General features: G+C 46.9%; 1 protein-coding gene across 1 annotated transcript in view; it reads left to right on the top strand.

The window, feature by feature from the left end:
- Positions 1–24,179, top strand: part of LOC144773708 (uncharacterized) — a 78,327-nt gene that overhangs the window by 14,672 nt on the left and 39,476 nt on the right. Inside the window, exons 2-4 of the mRNA XM_078658853.1 lie at positions 1,128–1,234; positions 1,299–1,354; positions 20,853–21,251. Of these exons, the coding sequence (XP_078514979.1) occupies positions 1,128–1,234; positions 1,299–1,354; positions 20,853–21,251 (562 nt within the window). The remainder of the gene's footprint in view (positions 1–1,127; positions 1,235–1,298; positions 1,355–20,852; positions 21,252–24,179) is intronic.

The raw sequence follows: 24,179 nt of genomic DNA, 5'->3' as shown, positions 1-24,179 counted from the left end.
GTTGCACGGCATTGCTACATAAGGGCAATGTGTTGCACGGCATTGCTTCATCAGGGCAATGTGTTGCATGGCATTGCTTCATCAGGATAATGTGTTGCATGGCATTGCTTCATCAGGGCTACACCAGGGCAATGTGTTGCATGGCATTGCTTCATCAGGGCACTGTGTTGCATGGCATTGCTTCATCAGGGCAATGTGTTGCACGGCATTGCTACATAAGGGCAATGTGTTGCACGGCATTGCTTCATCAGGGCAATGTGTTGCATGGCATTGCTTCATCAGGATAATGTGTTGCAAGACATTGCTACATCAGGGCAATGTGTTGCATGGCATTGCTTCATCAGGGCACTGTGTTGCATGGCATTGCTTCATCAGGGCAATGTGTTGCACGGCATTGCTACATAAGGGCAATGTGTTGCACGGCATTGCTTCATTAGGGCAATGTGTTGCATGGCATTGCTTCATTAGGATAATGTGTTGCAAGACATTGCTTCATCAGGGCAATGTGTTGCACGGCATTGCTACATAAGGGCAATGTGTTGCACGGCATTGCTTCTTCAGAATAATGTGTTGCAAGACATTGCTTCATCAGACTAGTGCATGGGATCCCTTCACCTTGCACCTGCACCAGTGCATGCATGCCTTATTTCAGCTCAGCAGTGCTTATAATCTGCCTACAAGTTACTACAGCCAAAACCTTTGTGATTTTTTCTAAATATCTCCTGCCCAGACTGTATTTATTGTTTGCATTTATTATACAAACTGTGTAGTCACTGTATTAAACACATGTAATCACTTTATTATTTATTTTGATATATTGTGGAAATAATACAATCCCTCGTTCAACTGAATGGTAAAGTAACCGGTACATTTGTTGTTTTGTGATCTTTTCCTCTTGGGACAATATTTGCTGAAACAACTGTTCTTCCATTCAGATGCTTGCTGGCCATTTGTGCTCATAATTGTTCATTGTTTGACCTTAAAATGTTTCATTTTTATTACAAACTACTCCGAGAACCCCCCCCTCCCACCCCCACCCCCTCTGATGTCTTAACATATATCAGGACACAAATCTGAGGTTTGTTGAGGCACTGTTTCAATAAACATGTGCTGAGGCTGCTCTGTAGGGTGTCAGCACTGGGCAAGAGGATGGAAAGGCGCCTGTGAAGTATCAATCCAGTGACACAGGAACAAAGGAACTTGAACTGGCACATCCTGTTTATGAAGTGATCCTGTAAATGAGTACTGCCTGCTGTGGAACACTGACACTCACATGTAGCTCCTTTCTCTATCCACAGGAGGATGTCTCTGCTCTGGACTGCCCTCAGCCTCGCTGGGCTCCTGTACTGTGCAGGTCAGTATCTCGAAGCAGCCTTCCTTCGGATGAAACAGGGAGAGAAACTGCTGGGCCAGCGGATGCAGGGCAGGCCCAGTTAGGTGCAGTGCAGGCCCAGCGGGTGCAGTGTACTACAGGCTCAGCAGTAGCAGTGCAGGCCTAGTGGGTGTAGGGCAGGCCTAGCGGGCTCAGTGCTGGTACATCGGATGCAGCGCAGGCTCAGCAGTAGCAGTGCAGGTCTAGTCGGTGCAGGATTGGCATAGTGGGCTCAGTGCTGGTCCAGCGGGTGCAGTGCAGACAGCGCAGTGTGTAATTGTACAAGTCTATCTCTTCTGACAGCAAAGCCTGTAGTTACATGTGTTCGTGTCTTCAAACTGCACAGTCTGCTGTTAACCAGTCCATGTATTCAGACAGCAAGGTGTATAGATTTACAAGTACATATCATCTGAAAACAGAGCCTATTGTAAGATATCTCAATTTCTTCAGGCAGTAAAGTCTGTAGTTGTCCCAGTCCATACATTCAGGCAGTAAAGTCTGTAGTTTTCCCAGTTTTCCCAGTCCATATCTTCAGGCAGTAAAGTCTGTAGTTTTCCCAGTCCATATCTTCAGGCAGTAAAGTCTGTGGTTTTCCCAGTTTTCTCAGCCCATATATTCAGGCAGTAAAGTCTGTAATTTTCCCAGTTTTCCCAGTCCATATCTCCAGGCAGTAAAGTCTGTGGTTTTCCCAGTTTTCTCAGTCCATATATTCAGGCAGTAAAGTCTGTAGTTTTCCCAGTTTTCTCAGTCCATATCCTCAGGCAGTGAAGTCTGTAGTTTATCCATTCCATATCTTCAGGCAGTAAAGTCTGTGGTTTTCCCAGTTTTCTCAGTCCATATCTTCAGGAAGTAAAGTCTGTGTCTTCCCAGTTTTCTCAGTCCATATCTTCAGGCAGTAAAGTCTGTAGTTTTCCCAGTTCATTTCTTCAGGCAGTAAAGTCTGTAGCTTTCCCAGTTTTCCCGGTCCATAAAATCAGGCAGTAAAGTCTGTTGTTTTCCCAGTTTTCCCTGTCGTTATCTTCAGGCAGTAAAGTCTGTGGTTTTCCCGGTTTTCCCAGTTTTCTCAGTCCATATCTTCAGGCAGTAAAGTCTGTACTTTTCCCAATCCATATCTTGAGGCAGTAAAGTCTGGTGTTTTCCCAGTTTCCCCAGTCCATATCTTCAGGCAGTAAACTCTGTGGTTTTCTCAGTTTTCCCAGGCCATATCTACAGGCAGTAACGTCTGTGTTTTTCCCAGTTTTCCCAGTCCATATCTTCAGGCAGTAAAGTCTATAGTTTTCCCATTTTTCCTAGTCCATATCTCCAGGCAGTAAAGTCTGTAATTTTTCAGTTTTCTCAGTTCATATCTTCAGGCAGTAAAGTCTGTGGTTTTCCCAGTTTTCTCAGTCCATATCCTCAGGCAGTAAAGTCTAGTTTTCCCGGCTTTCTCAGTCCATATCTTCAGGCAGCACAGTTTGCAGTTTTGCAAGTATATATATATTCTGACAGCAGAGCCTGTAGTTACATGTGTCCATTTCTTATCCAACTTACATGTTCATTAACTGGTCCACTTAGTTACTCATCTGCATATCACTGGCAAATCTGCGCAGTCATTCATTCACCCATTGACTCAACCAACCACCCAAGTCAACTTAAAACCCCTTTCTTCAGCTCTCTCTGCCTCAGTGCCTCAATCACTCACTCACCTGTCACTTTGGCCCTGTAAGGCCTCCTTTTGGCGAGGTTTGTGTGATACAAACACTACATGTATGCAAACATATATACATAAATGCATACATCTAGCCTACATACAGCCATACTTATTCAACATAGTGAAATGGCTCCAGTGGAGCTGCCAGCGGACATATATCTGAGCCGTAAAGTGAGTACATACAGACCGGGATGTATCTCTACTCACCCCTGAGAAGCCTTCACCAGTCTGCTCTAGCCCTCTGCAGGATGTAAGAGTTCATGGGGTCCCTGCACTGCCCCCCTACACACATTCCAGTAGCCATGGCATTACACGTTCTACCTACATTATTCGATTACAAGAGTATCCAGCAATGTCACTTTGCACTACTACTAATTAATGACATGGCCCATTGTGTGTAGACTCTTAAATGATTATCAACCATTAAACCACAATACTTGTATGTTCTCTGTGTCCTGTGGTGGAGGCGTCTTTTCTATAAAGTATCTTCACACTGGTTCCCTTATATCTGTGGGTTTCGTGGTGAATTATATGTTTCGGGGTTCATGATGCACCATGTTATATCCTGCGTCCATTGCTTGAGCTCTGGTGCTGGTCCCGTCATCTACCCGTGACTACGTGGTGTTTAATTAATAAAATTAGTGTTCCAGTAAGTCTCCGAGTAGATTTAGGGACCTCTGGCGCGTACTCCGGGAGCATCACTGGAAGGCATCACTGTGGCACTGGAACCAAACTGTACCCAACTGAAGAGGTCCTAATAGGACAAAACCAGTCCTGGGTTGCTTGTTTCTGGTTCAGAGAGGACTGGGAAGTTTAGACTAAACAGTTCCTATTGGAGCCGGTCCAAGGCAGATTTGCATACGGCTGGGTCCAAACTGAGGCGGCATGGTTGGCAAAAGAACAATGGGTTGGAATGCTATCCCGAGTGGTTGCCAGTGGTTAGACAAATTGCAAGATGTTAGTCTGTTGTAGTACTTGGGTCGTCTGTGGCTTCTGTCTCGGTAGCCATGCTGACCCATCTATGTTCCTGTTGTCCTTTATTCTGTGGGGCTAGTCTTGGCTTCTGTTTTTCTTGTTTATTGTCTTTTTACCCATTTTCTCCTTTACAGTGAGTATTTATAGCAGTGTCTCTGTTTGCTCAGGTGGCTGGTGATTTAGGGCCACACGTACAAAGCTTTTTATAGATTGCAAATGGCCAGATTTGCAATTTCAGACATTTGTGACAGCAAAAATGCTTTTTTATGTACAAAAGCCAAATAGCGAGTCCGTAACTGTTACTGTATCACAATTTGGGTTTGCTATTCGGTATTTGGAAGGTACTTCTTTAGTGCATGCGTTGACAATACCGATTTGCATTGGTATGTATTAATATTTTGCGACCAAATTCTGGTCGCAAAACAATAATATTTCACTGACACCTCGAAGGAGGTGGTAACTCAATCACAAATGGGAAAGGGTTCATAAAAGACCCCTTCCCCTTTGAGAATGTAAATTAAATATTTTTAAGAGCAGGCAGTGGTCTGAAAGTTTCTTTTTTTTTAACGCATCCTGTTTTCCTTAATGGAATCCGAACTGCAGTTTTTTTTTTAAAACATTCGCTTTATTAAAAAGTAAACACGGACATGGTGGTCTGCTGATCCTAGTCGGCCACCATCCTAGTGATTGCTGTGATTACTAGTGGGTCGCAAATTGCGACCTGCCTCATTAATATTCATGGGGTAGGGTGCTTTGCCACCCCACCAGAAATCACTATTTTAGAAAATAAATATTTAATACATTAGGAATTGCGATTTCCAAACTGTAATTCTGTTAAAATCGCAATTTGGAAATCGCAATTCCTAATGTTAGTATATCTGGCCCTTAGTTCCTTATTTCTATAGTTCAGATACATTGTTGTAGTAAGCGTTGGTCCCAGGGTATGAAGCAGGGTGTGCACATTCAGACATCTACTAACTTCTGCATTTGTAACCCTACTCACTCAGGCCTTATTCACAAAGGTAAAGTAAGTCTTTTTGTCTAAGTTTCGACCAAAAGTCTAACTTTACTACTTTTCCGTATTCACAAAGGTAAACTTAGACCAAACATCTAACTTAGACCTAATGTCTAGCTTTACTTCTTTTCGGCATTCACAAAAGTAAGTTATGAGTAGTATTTTACGCCTGCAGAGTTTCTCACTAGGTTTTGAATCTCTGCACTCGGGGCAGAGGTCCGCCCAAGTGCGGAGAATCCACCCTGAGTGCGGAAACTCTGCAGTTGTAGAGATACTACTCATAACTTACCTTTGCATATATCAAAAAGCAGTAAAGTTAAACTTTTTGGTCTAATCTTATATTAAAAGTCAAACTTTACCTCTGTGAATGAGCCCTCACTTTCCAGGATTTCACTCTGTGGGTATCTTCGCTGGACCGGACTGCACATGTGCAAGCTGATTAAGTTAAAATGAATAGGACTGTACTTCAGTAAATGCAAATAATGAACACCTTAAAATATTTTTAAAAAGAGGGTTCATTCAGGTCGGCAATATCCGAGGATAAAGTTCCGGTTGGGCCGAATAAGTAACGGCCTGACTTTTTTTTAAGTAAGTAAAATATCTTTATTCGATTGTTTACATATAACAATCATAAAAGTACATTTCATAGACATTTAAACTCACAATAAAAGATTATAAAAAGGGTGATATCACATGGACATGAACACAAGCGGGATTACAAAGTTATAGTTAAAAGAGATAAAAATACAATCAGTAGCAAAATTAATTAACCTTCCATACTTTTTCTGTATTTTAGTGCAAGTTTTAAAAAGCTACATACAAACATAATACATTCACTATTTAACATTTGGAGGTAATAAAGTGCTGGTCTCATTTGTACAAAGTGCAACTGTTTAAGTAAGGGTTTTAAAAACAGGTTACGGGGGACTGTATAATACTGACAGAAAAATAAAAAGTGTGCCAGCTCTTGCGGAGACTTATTGTCGCAGCCGCAAGCTGGCAACACTTGTCCTCTATGTGCCCCACTTGGTACAGCTAACAAAAGATGGATCATATCGAATCGAAACCTTGTTAACAAAAAACGATCATATCCGGACAAAGGCCAAGCTAGGTAGGGTTCCATATGTGGACACGTTTTTGTGAGAGCATGCAGTCTCACGCTATTTTTCTTATACTCGCTCTCCTCCCTCGCCAAGTGCCTGGATAACATAAAGGTGTTCTTCACGTATGTTACATCAGTTTTACTTATTGTCTCAGGGGCTAGAAAAAGATCCGGCCGACCTAGTTCAAGGAGACATCTTCTAATGTATTTTATCCACGGGATCTTAAGCCTCCCTTCCCACTCTAGTGCCTCTTGCAAGATGTTTCTAGTAAGGGGTATATCTATGTTTAGCCAGCTATTTAGCCAGCATAACATGGGATTCACAGCTAGCCTATCACTTAGATAGGGCATACCAAGTTCCTCGTGAACGGAAAAGTTTGCCGTACCCCTAGGTAGCCTTAAAACTTGCTTTAAAAAATTATTCTCAGTGACCTCAAGGGCATCTAAGGATTCAGACCCCCATATTTCACTCCCGTAGCACGCGACTGCAGTGCTTTTGGCTTGGTAGAGCTTCAAAACAGCAGCCACCGGGCTGTTACCCATTTTCTTTGTAAAGTCCACTATTGCTGCATTTGCGCGCACTACCTCACCCTTTTTCTTTTGAATTGCTGGTGCCCATGTTAATTTGTGGTCGAAAAGGACACCAAGATACGAAAAGGTCTTGGTTGTCGGTATTTTTTCGCCATTTACAAAGTGGGGGTATATTTTTTGGGGAATTAAACCTGTCATCATTGTAAAGGATTTCGAATTGTTGATGCTCAGGCCTCGGGAGTTCATAAATGTGAAAAAAGAGTCTAACAGGGTTTGAAGACCGATCGCCGTTCTGGAAATTAGGACGGCGTCGTCCGCGTATAGCAGGACGGGCACGCCCTTCCTTCCTATATATGGATAGTCTGTACCAGTTTTTAGTAGGTGCTCCTCCAGTTCATTAATATAAAGGTTAAAAAGAAACGGGGCTAGGATGCACCCCTGCCTAACACCCCAATTTATCCTAAAATCCCTGGTTACTTTCATATCTTGGGTATAACGGACGTTTGCTCTTGTGTCCGAGTGGAGATCAGCTAAAAAATTAACGAGGTTTTGCTCCACTCCCATTTTTTGCAGCACCTCCCAGAGCCTGCCTCTGTCCACGCAGTCAAAGGCGGACGATAAATCCATAAAGGCCATATAAATGGTCCCTTTTCTTGCTATGGTATATTTGCCGTTTATTAAATACAGGTTCAGACATTGGGTTATCGTAGAGTGACCTGGTCTGAACCCGTATTGTATTGGCGACAGTATGTTGTTTTCGTTGGCCCATGCTATCAGCCTGTTTAAAATGATACCCCCCACCACCTTGGCAACTGAATTAATCAGCGATATAGGTCTGTAACATGTTGGACTACTACGGTCGCCCTTCTTGAATACAGGCACTATGGCCGAGGACCCCCAAGATTTTGGGCAGCCAATTGAGATTCCGGCATTTATTACTGCAGTAAGAACTGGGGCCCATAAATGAGTATTTGATTTAAATAAATCGGGAGGAATGCCATCAGGACCAGGTGCTTTATTGCTAGTTAAACCCTGAATCCCCTTTTCTACCTCCCCTACTGTAAAACACAACAATTCTTCATCAGAAGTTTTAAAAACAAAGTCCGCTTGTGGCTCGTCACTTTTAAAGATTGTACTATAATGTGATGTCCACTCTTCCTCGGGTATGTTAGTCCCAAGTGTAGGATTGCTGGGGTCATCAAACAAAGGCTTGTTTATGATGCTCCAAAACTTGGAACTATTACCCAGGATTGCGGGGTCGCACAGAGATTCCCAAATGCCTGCTTTCACTTCTTTTTTCCGAGCTGCCAGGGCTGTCTTATATTTAGTTCTCAAAATCTTTATAAGAACAGGATCTCTTGGGATAGCCTTAAGTGTTTTTTTTTAGATTTCGTCCGGCCTTTGAGTATGCTTGATCAAACCATCTTGGTTGGTGTTCATAGTGACCCTTCGTTGGTATGGTTAACAATTGTCCAATTCTGTCAACCACAACGGAGAAGGCGATTAAGGTCGCTTCTGGCAAGGTGGTGGGAGAGACACAGAGGCCTAATTCTTGACCACAGCTGATATTGATTGAACTGTACAGAGAGTCACTATTGACCTTTGACCATTTCAGACGTCGCTTTCCGTTTATTGGTTTTAGAGAGCCACAATCTGTCCGTGGCTTCCGGTGTTCAAAGATACTTCCTCCAATTTGAATGGAAAGAGGATTGTGGTCACTGAAAATACTTGTTTGAATTTCAAAATCGGTGACTAAATCGACAAGATCTCTCGAAAGAAGAATGTGGTCTATATAAGAACCGTTTCCAGAGCCTTTATACGTGGGGACATCAAAGATGTAAGAATCCTCCGACATGGACATTGCAACTGTTAAGTTCCTGTCATCGATTAAGTTATTGACGTAAGTGCCACGCGACGAATGGTCAAAATGGAAGCCAGACCTGTTGTTACAACCTAAGAGGCCAATAGGTGACATTTCAGGATTGCCACATGGATGCGCATTAAAATCTCCAGCAATAAGGGTGCTTCGAGGCAGACTTGCCGCTTTGGCTTTTAAAAAGTTGTGTAGATGAAGGGTGTTACACTCCCTATTTGGAAGTACAGCATTATAAAAGTTAACCGCGTCCGTGCGGCGCCGATTCCGCCCCTGTGCTGGACATTCCAGAACAGGGCGCGGTCGTGACGGAACCGTTCCGTCATCAGCACAGCTCAGCCGTGACTGATGACGGAACGGTTCCGTCACAAGCATGGAAGAGGTTAATGAGGGTGAGTGCCCTTTTACCACTCCTAAGCACCAGGGCTTGGATATGTCTGTTGTCAGATGCTCTATTGGAAACCTGGCAGATAAGTGCAAGGCTGATGTAAATTGCCAGGCCCCCCTTTGATCTTCCACTGTCCGACGGGGCTGCCGGTTGGAAAAAACTTTGAAAGCCCTCAATATGTACTTTTGCATCTTCCAGCCATGTTTCTTGGAAACACAGAACGGTATAGTTTTTTATATATGCCATCCATATTGGGTCATTAACCTTGGCAGCCAGACCAGCTACATTCCAGGATAAAAGTTTTATAATGCGTGGTGGTGTGTGACCTAGACCTGCTACCTGGGCCTTGTTTATGGGTAGAGGTATCGCTTGATCCCCTCGATCAGTCGTTGTATCTGCTTGCATTTCGTTGCTGGTAAGTAAAAGTTTTGCGTCACTAGGGACTGTGCATTGAACTTGACTGGAAGGATGTGAGAGACTGCGCCCATTTAGAATCAGCATGCTCTCAGATTGGTGTACTGAGGGAACTGCCCTAGGTGTTTCGCCTGCCTCTTGAATAGAGATATGTGTACACTCTAAGGTAGTGCTCAGTATTTTATGGGAAAATGCTTCCCTAATTGATGACTCAGGAGGGGTAGAATGGAAGGGCGAAGGTACGATTTGTCAGTCAATCTCATCCAGATAATCTGGAGCATAAAGGGCGTCAAATCTGTTTGAGATGGGAACCCCGTATTGCATATTTAGATGATGTGGGTATGAGTAGTGCTGCTGTTGTGGACGAGATAAAAACTCCCTTCTCTCTTGTTGTCTTATGTGATAGCTATTTAGCCTACTCGGCCGTGGGGGTTCCTGTCTATAATTAGTGAAGTCCATTAAGGTGGTTGGGCCATAAGGCCATGTGGTTTCCCTAAGTTGATAATCAGCTATTGGCTCGAGCAACCCACCCTGACCATAGGTTAGCTGTGATTGTGTTATATTTTGGCTAGGGTTATTTGAGGGGTAAAAATAGCTTAGGTCCATAGTGCGGATCAGACTATTCGTCACACCGCTTTTCCAGCTGCTAATAAAACTAGCTGCACGACTGTCACCGAGGGTTACCACAATACAATCACCCTCAGTCGATTTAAATCTGGTTCCCACCCAGTCTACCCTTCTCACATGTGAAATATGACCATTTATATGGGAATCGGTCTATGGGTTGTCAGCCAGTGGCTCACCTTGTTTTTTAATTCCACTTGGGATTCTGCCCTCTCGCCCGCTAGTTTAGGTACTCCAATCATAACGATGGTATACGGGCTGGATTCAGGTGGAAGATTTATGTGGAGTGGTCTTTTAGCTACCACCGGTTTTAACAATTTATCACCTGTATGGTTTGTAGGTATACTCTGGTTAGATATTTTAATTTGCCTCATTGGTTCTATATGAGTTGGTACTAGTTTGACCGGAGAGCTCTCGGCGGCCCATTCACATTCCTCAGTTTCCGTGTCAGGTAAGGTTTGGGCATTACTCAAAGTGGCAGCCACTATGTGGGGTGGATGAACTCCTCCGTCTAAGATTATTACAGGTTTAGTAGGAGGGTTTTTTTCCTGACAAGTTGGCAAGTTTTGTTTATTGACAGTGTTATATGTGGCTTTCTTTGCCCGTGCGTTTTTATTACTGGTTGAAACGAGGGAGCTACTAGCTGGTATAAAAGTAGAGGTTGATTGTGGTGCATTCAATATTTTGAGCAAGGTGGAAGATGCATCATTTTGAGCCCTTTCAAATTTCCCTAATGCCTTCTCGATGTTTATAACTCTCTCACTAATAGGCAGCAAGAGGGACTTAATTAGCGTTTCTAGATCACCCAGAAATAATTTATTATTTATCATTGTGTGATCTGGCTGATCTGTGTGATGTGTAGGCATATTTGTAGGGACTGTCTGCTCTTTACTCAAGAGCGGACCTGGATCTTGACTGGTTATAAGTCGCTGTTTTGGAAGCAAGTTTAGCCAGTCTAAATGTAGACCAGATGTCCTTGTCTGAGTTATGTTGTTTAGCCTTAAGCCGAGACATTTTTTTGACTAAAGATGTTTTTTTTTTACTTCGTGTTCCAAGACATCTAGTTGTGTTTTTTATCGCATGACTTATACCGGGGGCAGGTTTTGTTGTTATAGATGTTAAATCACCCGTGGACGGGGCCCCTGGTTCTAGATGGGCTATGGGCGACAAACATGTGTTGATGCCATTTTCGCTAAGCAGCATAAGACTATTGTCCCTGCTATTGCCTGTAGAAGGTATAGACAGAGCTGTTGGTGTGTTGTCTCTTGTTTGGGGACTAGGGAGCCCCGTAAATGACAACATTAGAATGGACTCTTGAGAATTCATTGTATTGTCCAGTGTGTTGACGTTTTCGGTAGTATGTAAAGAGAGGTCCGGAAAACACAGGTCTGGAGTTAGTGAAATGCGTCTTTCTGAGTCCTGGATGGCATCCGCCACTACATTGATCGTTTTCTGTAGCATTAGATCTATGGCAGTTATTGTGGGAAGAGGGGTATTGGAGACATCTTTTATTCTGGTTGCAGATCTTGTGGCCACAGGGGTATTTCTAGTTTTATACATCTTGACCTGGTTTTGTAAGTCTGGCAGTAATAATAATTTACCCCTTGAGTGTAGACTGGGATAGAAGAGGTACTAAGGATCACCTTGGTTAAGTTATACGATGCAAAATATCAGGGGGGTAGCCCGCCCCGTCCTCCTCGGTCCCCTGAGGGCCACAGAGGGCCCGCCCTTTTCCCGGGCTTAGCCCCGGGCGCTCCCGCGCGCTCCCGCGACACGGGGGTGACGCTGCCTTTATGCGCCACCTGGCGCGATGGGATCGGCGTCTGGCGCCGCAAAGCCAGTTGGGGATGGTAGTTTGTGAGCCTCCTCCACTCGGCGGCCGCTTTTCGTCAGTAGTTGCGGGGCGGGAGGGGTACACTGCAGGCAAGCACCAAAAGATTGTGGCAGGGTCTCTGTTCAATTTTTACCCTCGCTCGTTCAGGCTCCTGGATTTTTAGTTCTATTCGCGTCACCCGCTCTGCCGGGGTGACGCTGCCTTTATGCGCCGCCTGGCGCGATGGGATCGGCGTCTGGCGCCGCAAAGCCAGTTGGGGATGGTAGTTTGTGAGCCTCCTCCACTCGGCGGCCGCTTTTCGTCAGTAGTTGCGGCGGGGGGAGGGGTAGACTGCATGGAAAGCACCAAAAGATTGTGGCAGGGTCTCTGTTCAATTTTTACCCTCGCTCGTTCAGGCTCCTGGATTTTTAGTTCTATTCGCGTCACCCGCTCTGCCGGGGTGACGCTGCCTTTATGCGCCGCCTGGCGCGATGGGATCGGCGTCTGGCGCCGCAAAGCCAGTTGGGGATGGTAGTTTGTGAGCCTCCTCCACTCGGCGGCCGCTTTTCGTCAGTAGTTTGTTCTCAGTGTTTGGCTACTCTTCCCACACCTTCGGAACAAGAGTTTACCCTCTTAGCGGCCAAGGTTAAATCAGGCTCTCCTGACGACCCTCTGAAGCCAATTCAGTTTTTGGACTCGGCGTCCATCTGCCTTCCTCCTATCTTTCATTCGGTGGAGCAGTCCCTCATTACGGGGTTTGTTCCACCTAGTTGGAAGGCTGCCTGTGTCAGACCCATTATTAAGAAACCTGGATTGGACCCGTTGAAGGCGGAGAGTTATCGGCCAATCTCCCTTCTCCCGTGGGTAGCAAAGATCACAGAGGCCCATGTTAATAACATTCTAACTCAACACCTGGCCTCTGCACACCTACTTGATCCAACTCAGAATGGGTTCCGGCCGGAACATAGTACAGAGACGGCGCTCCTTTATATGGTAGAACATCTCCGCTCTGTACTAGATGCAGGTCAAACGGTGGCACTAGTCCTTTTGGACCTTAGTGCCGCGTTTGACACTGTATCCCATACCATCCTTATCCGTAGGCTGGGTGAAGCCGGCATCTCAGGCAGGGCGCTGGATTGGTTCCGGTCGTTCCTTTCGGAGCGATCCTTTCAGGTGGTAGCGCCACCTTTCAGATCTAAGTCCCATGCCATCACCCAAGGAGTCCCGCAGGGGTCGGCGTTGAGCCCCACGCTCTTCAATCTTTATGTCCAACCGTTGGCGGAAGTTGCGAAGAGCTGGGGTCTCACTATGGTATCGTACGCCGACGATACCCAGTTGGCGGTAGCCCTTAATGGGGATTCTAACCAGCCGGCATCGAATTTTGCGGCGGGTTTGAGGGCTGTTGCTAGTTGGCTAACGCTCAACTGTTTACAGCTCAACGCCCTCAAAACTGAGGTGATGGTTTTGGGAAAACATCCTGATCTGTGGGGTGACAACTGGTGGCCTGGGGAGCTGGGGTCGCCCCCTAAACCTATCTCTGAGTTAAAAAATCTTGGCGTCTGGCTGGACTCCAAACTGACCTTCGCGTGTCACACTAAGAAGGTGGCATCTATGTGCTTCGGCATCTTGCGAGGTTTAAGGCCGATCCTCAGATTCTTCGATGCCCCAACGCGACAAATGGTGATCCAAGCGAGCGTGCTATCTAGACTAGATTACGCTAGCTCATTGCTATTGGGTGCTAACCAGGCGGAAGTCCAGCGACTCCAGCGAGTACAGAACGCGGCAGCACGTGCCTTGGTTGGCTTGCCTCGCTTCTGCTCTGCTCGCACTACAATTTGCAAATTGCACTGGTTACCTGTAATCAGACGTATTGAGTTTAAGAGTCTCTGCTTCGCGTACAAAATTTTGAAAACTGATACTCCTGCCATTCTTCAGCATCTTCTGATTTTGTACACTCCATCGCGAAACCTTCGCTCTGCTGGTCTAAATTTGGCACTTGTCCCACGGTTCCAAAAATGTAGATTAGGGGGCCGCTCGTTCATGGTGATGGCCGCCAAATTGTGGAATACCCTCCCTGTCCACATTCGCTCTCTGGAAACTCTCCTTGCTTTTAGGAAAGCTGTTAAGACGCATCTTTTCCCCATGCCGTATTAGTTGTGTCTCTGTTGGTCTGTTGGTTATGTTACTTTTTCAGGTATAGCGCCGGGACGCCCCTTAGCTGGGGCAGCTGTGCGCTTAAGAAATTTCAGTTAACATAACATAACATAACAGTTGCGGCGGCGGGAGGGGTTCAATTTTTACCCTCGCTTGTTCAGGCTCCTGGATTTTTAGTTCTATTCGCGTCACCCGCTCTGCCGGGGTGACGCTGCCTTCATGCGCCGCCTGGCGCGATGGGATCGGCGTCTGGCGCCGCAAAGCCAGTTGGGGATGGTAGTTTGTGAGCCTCCTCCACTCGGCGGCCGCTTTTCGTCAGTAGTTTGTTCTCAGTGTTTGGCTACTCTTCCCACACCTTCGGAACAAGAGTTTACCCTCTTAGCGGCCAAGGTTAAATCAGGCTCTCCTGACGACCCTCTGAAGCCAATTCAGTTTTTGGACTCGGCGTCCATCTGCCTTCCTCCTATCTTTCATTCGGTGGAGCAGTCCCTCATTACGGGGTTTGTTCCACCTAGTTGGAAGGCTGCCTGTGTCAGACCCATTATTAAGAAACCTGGATTGGACCCGTTGAAGGCGGAGAGTTATCGGCCAATCTCCCTTCTCCCGTGGGTAGCAAAGATCACAGAGGCCCATGTTAATAACATTCTAACTCAACACCTGGCCTCTGCACACCTACTTGATCCAACTCAGAATGGGTTCCGGCCGGAACATAGTACAGAGACGGCGCTCCTTTATATGGTAGAACATCTCCGCTCTGTACTAGATGCAGGTCAAACGGTGGCACTAGTCCTTTTGGACCTTAGTGCCGCGTTTGACACTGTATCCCATACCATCCTTATCCGTAGGCTGGGTGAAGCCGGCATCTCAGGCAGGGCGCTGGATTGGTTCCGGTCGTTCCTTTCGGAGCGATCCTTTCAGGTGGTAGCGCCACCTTTCAGATCTAAGTCCCATGCCATCACCCAAGGAGTCCCGCAGGGGTCGGCGTTGAGCCCCACGCTCTTCAATCTTTATGTCCAACCGTTGGCGGAAGTTGCGAAGAGCTGGGGTCTCACTATGGTATCGTACGCCGACGATACCCAGTTGGCGGTAGCCCTTAATGGGGATTCTAACCAGCCGGCATCGAATTTTGCGGCGGGTTTGAGGGCTGTTGCTAGTTGGCTAACGCTCAACTGTTTACAGCTCAACGCCCTCAAAACTGAGGTGATGGTTTTGGGAAAACATCCTGATCTGTGGGGTGACAACTGGTGGCCTGGGGAGCTGGGGTCGCCCCCTAAACCTATCTCTGAGTTAAAAAATCTTGGCGTCTGGCTGGACTCCAAACTGACCTTCGCGTGTCACACTAAGAAGGTGGCATCTATGTGCTTCGGCATCTTGCGAGGTTTAAGGCCGATCCTCAGATTCTTCGATGCCCCAACGCGACAAATGGTGATCCAAGCGAGCGTGCTATCTAGACTAGATTACGCTAGCTCATTGCTATTGGGTGCTAACCAGGCGGAAGTCCAGCGACTCCAGCGAGTACAGAACGCGGCAGCACGTGCCTTGGTTGGCTTGCCTCGCTTCTGCTCTGCTCGCACTACAATTTGCAAATTGCACTGGTTACCTGTAATCAGACGTATTGAGTTTAAGAGTCTCTGCTTCGCGTACAAAATTTTGAAAACTGATACTCCTGCCATTCTTCAGCATCTTCTGATTTTGTACACTCCATCGCGAAACCTTCGCTCTGCTGGTCTAAATTTGGCACTTGTCCCACGGTTCCAAAAATGTAGATTAGGGGGCCGCTCGTTCATGGTGATGGCCGCCAAATTGTGGAATACCCTCCCTGTCCACATTCGCTCTCTGGAAACTCTCCTTGCTTTTAGGAAAGCTGTTAAGACGCATCTTTTCCCCATGCCGTATTAGTTGTGTCTCTGTTGGTCTGTTGGTTATGTTACTTTTTCAGGTATAGCGCCGGGACGCCCCTTAGCTGGGGCAGCTGTGCGCTTAAGAAATTTCAGTTAACATAACATAACATAACAGTTGCGGCGGCGGGAGGGGTTCAATTTTTACCCTCGCTTGTTCAGGCTCCTGGATTTTTAGTTCTATTCGCGTCACCCGCTCTGCCGGGGTGACGCTGCCTTCATGCGCCGCCTGGCGCGATGGGATCGGCGTCTGGCGCCGCAAAGCCAGTTGGGGATGGTAGTTTGTGAGCCTCCTCCACTCGGCGGCCGCTTTTCGTCAGTAGTTTGTTCTCAGTGTTTGGCTACTCTTCCCACACCTTCGGAACAAGAGTTTACCCTCTTAGCGGCCAAGGTTAAATCAGGCTCTCCTGACGACCCTCTGAAGCCAATTCAGTTTTTGGACTCGGCGTCCATCTGCCTTCCTCCTATCTTTCATTCGGTGGAGCAGTCCCTCATTACGGGGTTTGTTCCACCTAGTTGGAAGGCTGCCTGTGTCAGACCCATTATTAAGAAACCTGGATTGGACCCGTTGAAGGCGGAGAGTTATCGGCCAATCTCCCTTCTCCCGTGGGTAGCAAAGATCACAGAGGCCCATGTTAATAACATTCTAACTCAACACCTGGCCTCTGCACACCTACTTGATCCAACTCAGAATGGGTTCCGGCCGGAACATAGTACAGAGACGGCGCTCCTTTATATGGTAGAACATCTCCGCTCTGTACTAGATGCAGGTCAAACGGTGGCACTAGTCCTTTTGGACCTTAGTGCCGCGTTTGACACTGTATCCCATACCATCCTTATCCGTAGGCTGGGTGAAGCCGGCATCTCAGGCAGGGCGCTGGATTGGTTCCGGTCGTTCCTTTCGGAGCGATCCTTTCAGGTGGTAGCGCCACCTTTCAGATCTAAGTCCCATGCCATCACCCAAGGAGTCCCGCAGGGGTCGGCGTTGAGCCCCACGCTCTTCAATCTTTATGTCCAACCGTTGGCGGAAGTTGCGAAGAGCTGGGGTCTCACTATGGTATCGTACGCCGACGATACCCAGTTGGCGGTAGCCCTTAATGGGGATTCTAACCAGCCGGCATCGAATTTTGCGGCGGGTTTGAGGGCTGTTGCTAGTTGGCTAACGCTCAACTGTTTACAGCTCAACGCCCTCAAAACTGAGGTGATGGTTTTGGGAAAACATCCTGATCTGTGGGGTGACAACTGGTGGCCTGGGGAGCTGGGGTCGCCCCCTAAACCTATCTCTGAGTTAAAAAATCTTGGCGTCTGGCTGGACTCCAAACTGACCTTCGCGTGTCACACTAAGAAGGTGGCATCTATGTGCTTCGGCATCTTGCGAGGTTTAAGGCCGATCCTCAGATTCTTCGATGCCCCAACGCGACAAATGGTGATCCAAGCGAGCGTGCTATCTAGACTAGATTACGCTAGCTCATTGCTATTGGGTGCTAACCAGGCGGAAGTCCAGCGACTCCAGCGAGTACAGAACGCGGCAGCACGTGCCTTGGTTGGCTTGCCTCGCTTCTGCTCTGCTCGCACTACAATTTGCAAATTGCACTGGTTACCTGTAATCAGACGTATTGAGTTTAAGAGTCTCTGCTTCGCGTACAAAATTTTGAAAACTGATACTCCTGCCATTCTTCAGCATCTTCTGATTTTGTACACTCCATCGCGAAACCTTCGCTCTGCTGGTCTAAATTTGGCACTTGTCCCACGGTTCCAAAAATGTAGATTAGGGGGCCGCTCGTTCATGGTGATGGCCGCCAAATTGTGGAATACCCTCCCTGTCCACATTCGCTCTCTGGAAACTCTCCTTGCTTTTAGGAAAGCTGTTAAGACGCATCTTTTCCCCATGCCGTATTAGTTGTGTCTCTGTTGGTCTGTTGGTTATGTTACTTTTTCAGGTATAGCGCCGGGACGCCCCTTAGCTGGGGCAGCTGTGCGCTTAAGAAATTTCAGTTAACATAACATAACATAACAGTTGCGGCGGCGGGAGGGGTTCAATTTTTACCCTCGCTTGTTCAGGCTCCTGGATTTTTAGTTCTATTCGCGTCACCCGCTCTGCCGGGGTGACGCTGCCTTCATGCGCCGCCTGGCGCGATGGGATCGGCGTCTGGCGCCGCAAAGCCAGTTGGGGATGGTAGTTTGGGAGCCTCCTCCACTCGGCGGCCGCTTTTCGTCAGTAGTTGCGGCGGCGGGAGGGGTACACTGCAGGCAAGCACCAAAAGATTGTGGCAGGGTCTCTGTTCAATTTTTACCCTCGCTCGTTCAGGCTCCTGGATTTTTAGTTCTATTCGTGTCACCCGCTCTGCCGGGGTGACGCTGCCTTTATGCGCCGCCTGGCGCGATGGGATCGGCGTCTGGCGCCGCAAAGCCAGTTGGGGATGGTAGTTTGTGAGCCTCCTCCACTCGGCGGCTGCTTTTCATCAGTAGTTGCGGCGGCGGGAGGGGTACACTGCAGGCAAGCACCAAAAGATTGTGGCAGGGTCTCTGTTCAATTTTTACCCTCGCTCGTGCAGGCTCCTGGATTTTTAGTTCTATTTGCGTCCTGACTTTTTATTCCTGACATTTTAGCAGGTGTCAACTGTTCAAAGGCCAAAAATAGTGGTAGTCCCCTGACGGGCAGCCTTCGTTATTTGTTCAACCTCTCTTAGAAGCCTTATGGTTTTCAAGAAGAATTTGCCAAACTATGGGCCAGATGTAGGAGGCCAAATACCGGTCGGTAACGGCCGATTTCGGCCGTTACCGACCGGTATTTGGTGTTTGACATGTAGGGGGCCTTATATTTCCAGAATCGGTATATTTACCGATTAGGTAAATTTACCGATTCTATAAAATACCGAATCGGTAAATACAGATGTAGGTGGCACTTCAAACAGTGCCACAGGCCATTACCGATTCGCTATTTACCATGTAATACTATTACATGGTAAATAACGAATTCCAGTGTACATGCACATCTGTGCATGTACATCTGTGCCATGTGACACACATGCATGCCCTAAGGGCATGCATGTGTGTCACATGGCACACAAGCCAGCAACAGGGGTGCAACAGGGTGTCAAAGTGACACCCTGTCCCCCTTGGCAATTCGGTAATTTTACCGAATCGGTATTTGCCATTGATTCCATTGAGTCCCAGGGACCACTGCCTGCCCTTCAAAAATGAAACGGAAACGTTTTGTTTTATTTCTTTATTAAATGCATACCGTTTCCCTTTAAGGAAAACGGGATGCATTAAAAAAAAAAGCTGATTTATTAAAAAGCAGTCCCAGACATAGTGGTCTGCTGAGCCCTTCAGGCCACCATCCCTCGGACGGCGGGCATTCACAATGGGCTTGCAAATTGCGAGAGCCTCATTAAAAATAATGAGCCTCTCAATTTGCGACCCATTGTAAACACTGTAAACACTGTTGTACATTTAATTTAGCGCCTCACAATTTGCGACTTGCAATGTTTTGCAAATTGCGAAGCCCTAAATGAAAGGGTCATACATCTGGCCCTAAGAGCGTTAGTCCAATCCGTGATGCATTGCAGTCGGCAGGGCTGTAATTGTGGCTCCTATCCCAGTGCCCACACACATTCTGTGTTACATCCATGGGCTTAGGCCTCCTTCTGTCAGCCAGATCTGGGGCTATTCTGTTCTCTCCAATCGTATAGTGGAGAAGACATCTGCAAGGGACCTCACCCCACCTCACCCAAATCAGTCTTACTGGATATTGGCCTCTGGTACAACCCTTGGGGTCCTCCTTTCTCACCCGAGGGAGAACCTTTCTAGGCACCTGCAGGGTCTGGGTCCTTGCCACATGCATCATGTTTTTTGGCCAACAAATGTGAAGGCTCAAGACATGGCTGTTCGAAAAAGCCACCGGGACACGTAGTGCCTGAATACCCTATTGGGCGATTAACTGCGCTTCATAAATTCTGAATGTTTGAGCTTCAGAGACTCCCATTCTCCCACCTTGACAATCGCTGTCTCTAGAAAGGCACATAGCTCTAGAGCCCCTGCAGAACATCACACCACCTTCCCAATGCTGTGGAGTACCTGCCAGTTATTCTGCTCTTCGTAGACTCTGTCAGCACTGCCAGCTCAGATAATCAAGAGAGGAATCACTGAGCTTGCATCCACCCTCCTAACTGTGATCTGCACACTGAGCCACTGTTTTCACCTACTCACTCTTCGGTACGGCTGGTCACCTGCCCAAAGAAAAAAAAGACAGAGGGGCAACTGAGCAGACATCTCAACATGTCGTGTGTCCATTCGGATCGGTGACACAATATCGGAAACACAAATATCATGTGAACAGAATATCGAACCCAAAATATCGAGGACAAGAAAATCAAGAAGGTACGTGCAAATAGGTAAATATAGATTTACTATTCTTAACTCCAGATCTACATACCTTGAAGATATATACATCTTCAAGGTACATATATGTGGAGTTATGTATAGCAAACTTTACTTAGCCATAGAAAATGACCCACACGATATTCTTGTCCTCAATATTTTGGACACGACATTCTGTCCTACGATATTTGTGTTTACGATATTTTGTCCTTCATTCACCTGAAACATTGGTGGTGCTTATTCTTACAGTCAATGACGACAATGAACTGGACAGTATTGCTATGATGACAGAGATACCTGGACTCTACGCCACTCTATGTCACTGCACTTTACGCCAATGCACCCCAAAACACTATACTTAAAACCAATGCACTCTACACCACTGAACTCTACACCAATCTACTCTGCACCACTGAACTCTACAGAAATCTACTCTGCACCACTGTACCTTATCGACTTCACAATGAATAATTTATCTCATAGACATACCTGTACCCAGGACTGCTGCCCTTTGAGGTCTTTTATGCACACCTTCTACCCACCCCTCAGAATTGCTGGCCATGATTTGTTGTCACTTCCCTTGCGACCCTGACCCTTTGTCTCCCTTTCTGCCCTGTCAGATGCTGCTGCCATGAAGGAAATCAAGGCTCGGCCCTTCTCTACGGTGACCCTACCCTGCGAGCTCACCTTTGTGGAGGGTGCAGACAGGCTGTCCTTCAGCTGGCAGCGCGAGGACATAGTCGAGGAGATCGAGGTGTCGGACATCTACGCCTACATCCAGCAGAGCTTCGAGTTCAAGGAGCCGAAGATCTTGTTCACCTACAGCAACAATGAGGAGCTGCGTGAGGAGCAGAGCTATGAGTACCAGGGGCGCATACAGCTCTCACACCAGGAGTTCGGAGACGGGGTGCTCTCGCTGGTGCTCGAGAACGTCGGCTTCCCAGATGAAGGGGTGTACACGTGCAAAGCCAAAAGCCCACACGGTGTTGGGGAGAGAGTGATGAAGCTCCTGGTGGAAGGTAAGACTGGTATATACTTTCCACAATTGTAGGATTTAGAAAAATTTATCTCATTCTCACCCTTCTTTCGCCGCCTTTTCCTGCTATGCGAGTCTCTCTTGGATGTTTTGTGGTCGTTAAAAGCTTCATTATGAGGTCGCCCAGTGCTTAATTTGTAAAATATTAAGTGCCAGGGCTCTGACCAGGAGGCCACTGCAGCTTGCACCATCCATCGCCCCTGTCATCGCTGCCAAAACAACTACTAACCATCTCTATCGCGCGTAAATGCGCACAGTTCAGATTATTCCAGGCCCCTAAAGCTAAAGGAATGGCTGGGGAAGCAGGTATTGGTATTTTTAAATGTATATTATTTTCCTAAACACCTGTTTTACTGTTCATCTTTAAATTACATGAGCAGCGCCACCTTGTGGCAGACTGCCCTAAGTGTGGTGTTGATAATTAGGTGCCGGTGCCGAACACCTGACACCAATTAAGTGCTGAGCACCGGAAAGCTCCTGCTCAAATTAAGCATCTTCCCCAGTAACTATCCTTCAGTTACTGGTGGCTTAGTAATGTAATGTAAAAGCGTATTTGTATAGCACAACCATCACTCCAAGGAGCATCTTGGCGCTGATACGGAAAAACCAGAGATGGCAACAGAGCTGGTTTGCTGCTCCTAACAGAAAAAACGGACGTTCAAATCAGAGTTTTACAAAGTATGTCTGGTGCACTATAAATCCGGGTTTTAAGTGCCTTCCTAAACAATGACTCAGATGCAATCTGGCGAAGCTGAGGTGGAAATGTATTCCATGGCTTTAACTCCTTCGATGCTGATGACGGAACCGCTCCGTCATCAGCTGCGGTGGCGCTGTGCTGATGATGGAGCGGTTCCGTCATGGCCCGCTCGCCGAGCCTGCACGGCGCGGATTCCGCGCCTGCGCTGGGCGTTCCATTGAGCGGGGGGGCCCATGACGGAACCGCTCCGTCATGAGCACAGCGCCACCGAGGCTGGTGACGGAGCGGTTCCGTCACCAGCATGGGCACGCCGCGTGGCCACCCCGTCCCCTTAGCGCTGCGGCGGAATAGCCTACAAACGCAAGTGATTTTACTCCCTTTGACACCAATCTGAAACTTGGAATGATCAGCAGATTTGCATTAGTGAACTAATGCCTCCACTATAGGGGCCTGTGTGCGACCACATGGTCACAGGTTCAAATCGTGGCGGATCCACTCAGCCTTGCATCCTTCCGAGGCCAATAAAACGAGTACTATTATGTTGGTTAACAATGATCATCTATTATTCAGTGCCAAGATACCCGTGTATGTGAGCGTGCACTTTACAAATAGACGTGTTATCTTATGTTATACTGATACCAGGGGAAACAGTAAACCCAGGGGGGTGAAGTTACCAGGATTTACAAGGGGAGCATTGGGAGTTGCCATGGAAATTAGTGATTGCAGTCCCAATTCCTCCCCCCAGTATTTTATCAGGAGACTTCACCTACCTTGAGTAAGTGGAGTCTCCATGTGAGTCATCACAGATCCATGGAGTTGTAGTGAATCTTGTAACCCAAGCTCCAGTTACTAGCCAATTGGCGAATACAAGGAACTCTTTTAAGTTCAAAAGTAAGTTTATTAGGGTAAATATTACATCAATACAGAATAAATGAGAACAATGAAAAATAGAAGAATTACATATAATATATCAATTATATAATCATTCCTATGGGCCGGCCCATAGGAATGAATGGGGAGTTATTCCTTATTTGCGATTAGCAATTTGCTACTCGCAAATAAGGAATGTGTAGGAATCGCAATTTATTTAGCAATTCCTACATGAATCCCGTTTTGCAAGTCCTTAATAGCGATTCCTTATGAATCGCTATTAAAGACTCGCAAAACGGCCCTTTCATGAATCTAGCTGATAGGATTCTTGCATAGCTAATCTGGCATGCCTTGTGTCTGTTATTGCATGCCAAGGGGTGGACAAAGTGCTTGCTCCTTTCTGTTTAATTGCCTGAGGATGGGAGAACCTTTATCATAGCCACAATGTTTACCTTGCACACTCAGATACATGAAGGAGGCCTGTCCCTTCTGGAACTGGCCCCAATGAAGGAAAAAAGTGAAAAATGTGCATGAGAAAAGGTGATAGCTGTTCCTTTATAGAAGACGTCTGGTTGGAATGTATATGAAGTGAGCGGATCTTCCTTATTTTTTTTCTTCCAGAGTTTTATATAGCGCGAACTTGACCCGAATCGGGTATCAGAGCCCTTAACATAGCACCTGGTGCATTGCATTCATTTTTCTTTGTTAGGCACGGGGAGATTAAGTGATTTTCCCAGAATTACAGGATGTTCAGCGTCGTTGATGAGACTCAAACCCAGTTCCTGGGATTTGAGGTGGACTGCCCTAGCCGTTAGGCCAACTCCTCTCCCCCTTATTGGAAGGTGTTGCCCTCACCCACCCATGTGGGTGTCATGCGTCATCCTCGGGCTTAGCTCCTCGTGGGGCCGGTGCTGCAATGGCCCACAGACCCACGAGAGGGCTCTATGGCGGAGATCTTTTCTCTTAGCCGTGATGATGCATGCAGCTGTGTGGGGACTCAGTGGGGAGGGTAGTGAAATAAGTGTTTTAAAACTACCTAAGGGGGGACCAAGAGATATTTTAATCAAGGGTACCCTTGGCAAAAGAAAAGTGCAAGGTACCAGACTCTCCAAAATGCTGGGCAAAAGACAGAGCCAATGAAGGGATATGGAATCTAACATAATAATAATAATAATAATCCACATTTGTAAAGTGCAAACAATCACCCCTAAGGGTCTCCAGGCGCTGGGGGCCATCGGGAAGATTAAGCAAGCTATTGCCCAGAGTCACATGGTGCTGGGCTAATCTGCCACCGCCACCAGGGATCGAACCATGGTCCCCAGATTCCAGTGTCAGTTGCCCTGG

This window comes from Lissotriton helveticus, chromosome 8 (assembly GCF_964261635.1).
Source record: "Lissotriton helveticus chromosome 8, aLisHel1.1, whole genome shotgun sequence".
NCBI classification, from domain to species: Eukaryota; Metazoa; Chordata; class Amphibia; order Caudata; family Salamandridae; genus Lissotriton; species Lissotriton helveticus.
This window is presented reverse-complemented; position numbering and strand designations above follow the sequence as displayed.